This window comes from Perkinsus marinus (assembly GCF_000006405.1).
Source record: "Perkinsus marinus ATCC 50983 genomic scaffold scf_1104296943150, whole genome shotgun sequence".
Classification (NCBI taxonomy): Eukaryota; Perkinsozoa; order Perkinsida; family Perkinsidae; genus Perkinsus; species Perkinsus marinus.
Window position 1 is genome coordinate 3,933 of NW_003211936.1, and position 2,364 is coordinate 6,296.

A 2,364-nucleotide genomic window follows, 5' to 3' on the forward strand; every position below is an offset into this window, starting at 1 on the left:
AGTGGACGAGGGAAACAAAAGAGCAAAACTGATATCAAGGGAGTAGGTGAGAGTAGGGAGTATGGGCGTACATGGGTATATATGTGTATAGGATATCGGGGAAATTCGACCGTGAGCTTTGACTCGTGAAAGCAGCGCTAATACTGCTGGATATTAGGAGGATAGAGTATGGGTCTGCGGAATATCAGCTTCTAGTCGATGCTCTAGGCCAACATCTGCGGCAATCACCTCTAAGAGAGTGGTTATGAAGAGACTTGGAGATGGCAGGGAGTCGTGGGCCGACCGATCTTTGCTTGCACAGTCTGCGACGGGGTGGGAGCCATATGCAACCAAATCAAAACCCGGTTCTGAGAACCGTCGTCCGAAGGTTGTGGGATGCTCTGTGAATAGTGGTCTTGTGGCCTAATGGATAAGGCGTTGGTCTTCGGATCCAAAGACTGTGGGTTCGAGTCCCGCCGAGATCGTTTTATTCCCCACCGCGTCTCCTTTTTCGAGCGGTGTAGTATTTGGAAGATTCTGCGATATGATATGGTCTCGGAGTTTCATGTGTAGGGTGTTGACGTTAAAGTATACTAATGCTTAAAGTTAGTGTTATATTAATATTACTAGGATGGCACTTAAAGTTAGTGTTATATTAATATTACTAGGATGGCACTTAAAGTTAGTGTTATATTAATATTACTAGGATGGCACTTAAAGTTAGTGTTATATTAATATTACTAGGATGGCACTTAAAGTTAGTGTTATATTAATATTACTAGGATGGCACTTAAAGTTAGTGTTATATTAATATTACTAGGATGGCACTTAAAGTTAGTGTTATATTAATATTACTAGGATGGCACTTAAAGTTAGTGTTATATTAATATTACTAGGATGGCACTTAAAGTTAGTGTTATATTAATATTACTAGGATGGCACTTAAAGTTAGTGTTATATTAATATTACTAGGATGGCACTTAAAGTTAGTGTTATATTAATATTACTAGGATGGCACTTAAAGTTAGTGTTATATTAATATTACTAGGATGGCACTTAAAGTTAGTGTTATATTAATATTACTAGGATGGCACTTAAAGTTAGTGTTATATTAATATTACTAGGATGGCACTTAAAGTTAGTGTTATATTAATATTACTAGGATGGCACTTAAAGTTAGTGTTATATTGATATTACTAGGATGGCACTTAAAGTTAGTGTTATATTAATATAATCAATAATGACCACTCTGTGTGGGAGTTCGGTAGAAAGAGTCTTAAAGATCTGTGATGAAGTCTCAAAAGATGTCGGTATGGAGACAACGCCTTTCGTCGTCGATTGGTAATTGCCATATTTACGTGAGGATTTCAATTTTGATGATTAGGAGAAAACAAATCGGAAAATTATATTTTCAGCATATTAGTAACACTACTGTTGGACATGCGAACTGCCTTGTAGCGAACTAAACACTTATGGATAATTAGATTTTCTACATGGCATTTTTCAAGACTACGTAACGCTTCTAAAACGTTGGTGTCAATCGATTCACATTGTTATCAAGTTGATATTACTAAAAGTCGACTTTCGAACTCCCAAAAATTTGAAGGCGAAGTTGAAAATATTATTCTGGATAAGCATTTGGTTCACACGGCAGGAATCAGTGTTGGAATAAATTTCCTCACTAATTATACAAGTTTACATACAAATTCGGGTAGAAGTGTGTATGGAAACCAATGAGAATTTCCTCAATTTTCATTCTCAAAATTTCACCTACATATATATGTAGTTGACTACGTGCATATTTTTCCATACCGGTAAAAAGTGATAGTTAAATTTCGGAGTGAAACTTCATTACTATTTTCCGCAGGTACAACGACTTTCGAATAGAAGTTGCTCCGGAATTACCACAACTAATTGAAGTTTCCGGAAGGAATCGTTTGGGCGTGATTTGCATTTCTAACAAAAATTTCTTTCGAGGTGAGTTTTGATATTTTTCATTTTTCATCATTTATACCATCAGTTTCGCCGTGATGTTTTCCATATATGAAATTATTTCAGATTGGCCGTTTCCCTATAATCTGTTTCTATACATCTTTCTTGTGTGAAAATGTTTTATACTTTTATATATGTTTTTGGTGATAATGACAATCTTATTTTTCTGCGCGATGCGAGTGATAGCGGAATTTTTTTTTCAGCGAAAATTTTCATTTACTCATTGTAGCGTTATCTTCTGTGGGGCACTCGAAATTTCTGAGTATTTTCTCTCATTTCACAAAGGCTTTGTGCACGCGAATGCAGAAGTTCCTGCATTTTTTTCAGATTAGTTCTGATGAAAATTTATGATTTTTTTGATAGAATTTAGCTCACAAATCATAAAAGGAAATA

The 2,364-nt window shown here is 35.6% G+C and overlaps 1 protein-coding gene and 1 non-coding gene across 2 annotated transcripts in view; both read left to right on the plus strand.

The window, feature by feature from the left end:
- Positions 1-391: 391 nt before the first annotated feature.
- Positions 392-464, plus strand: Pmar_PMAR007840. Its single transcript has one exon. It is a non-coding gene; the product is annotated as a tRNA-Arg (tRNA).
- A 755-nt stretch (positions 465-1,219) lies between these two features.
- The window catches only part of Pmar_PMAR007841 (hypothetical protein), a gene marked incomplete at both ends in the record, with an annotated part of 2,892 nt that continues 1,747 nt past the window's right edge, over positions 1,220-2,364 (plus strand). Inside the window, 2 exons of the mRNA XM_002781242.1 lie at positions 1,220-1,320; positions 1,847-1,956. Coding sequence (XP_002781288.1) covers positions 1,220-1,320; positions 1,847-1,956 — 211 coding nt within the window. The remainder of the gene's footprint in view (positions 1,321-1,846; positions 1,957-2,364) is intronic.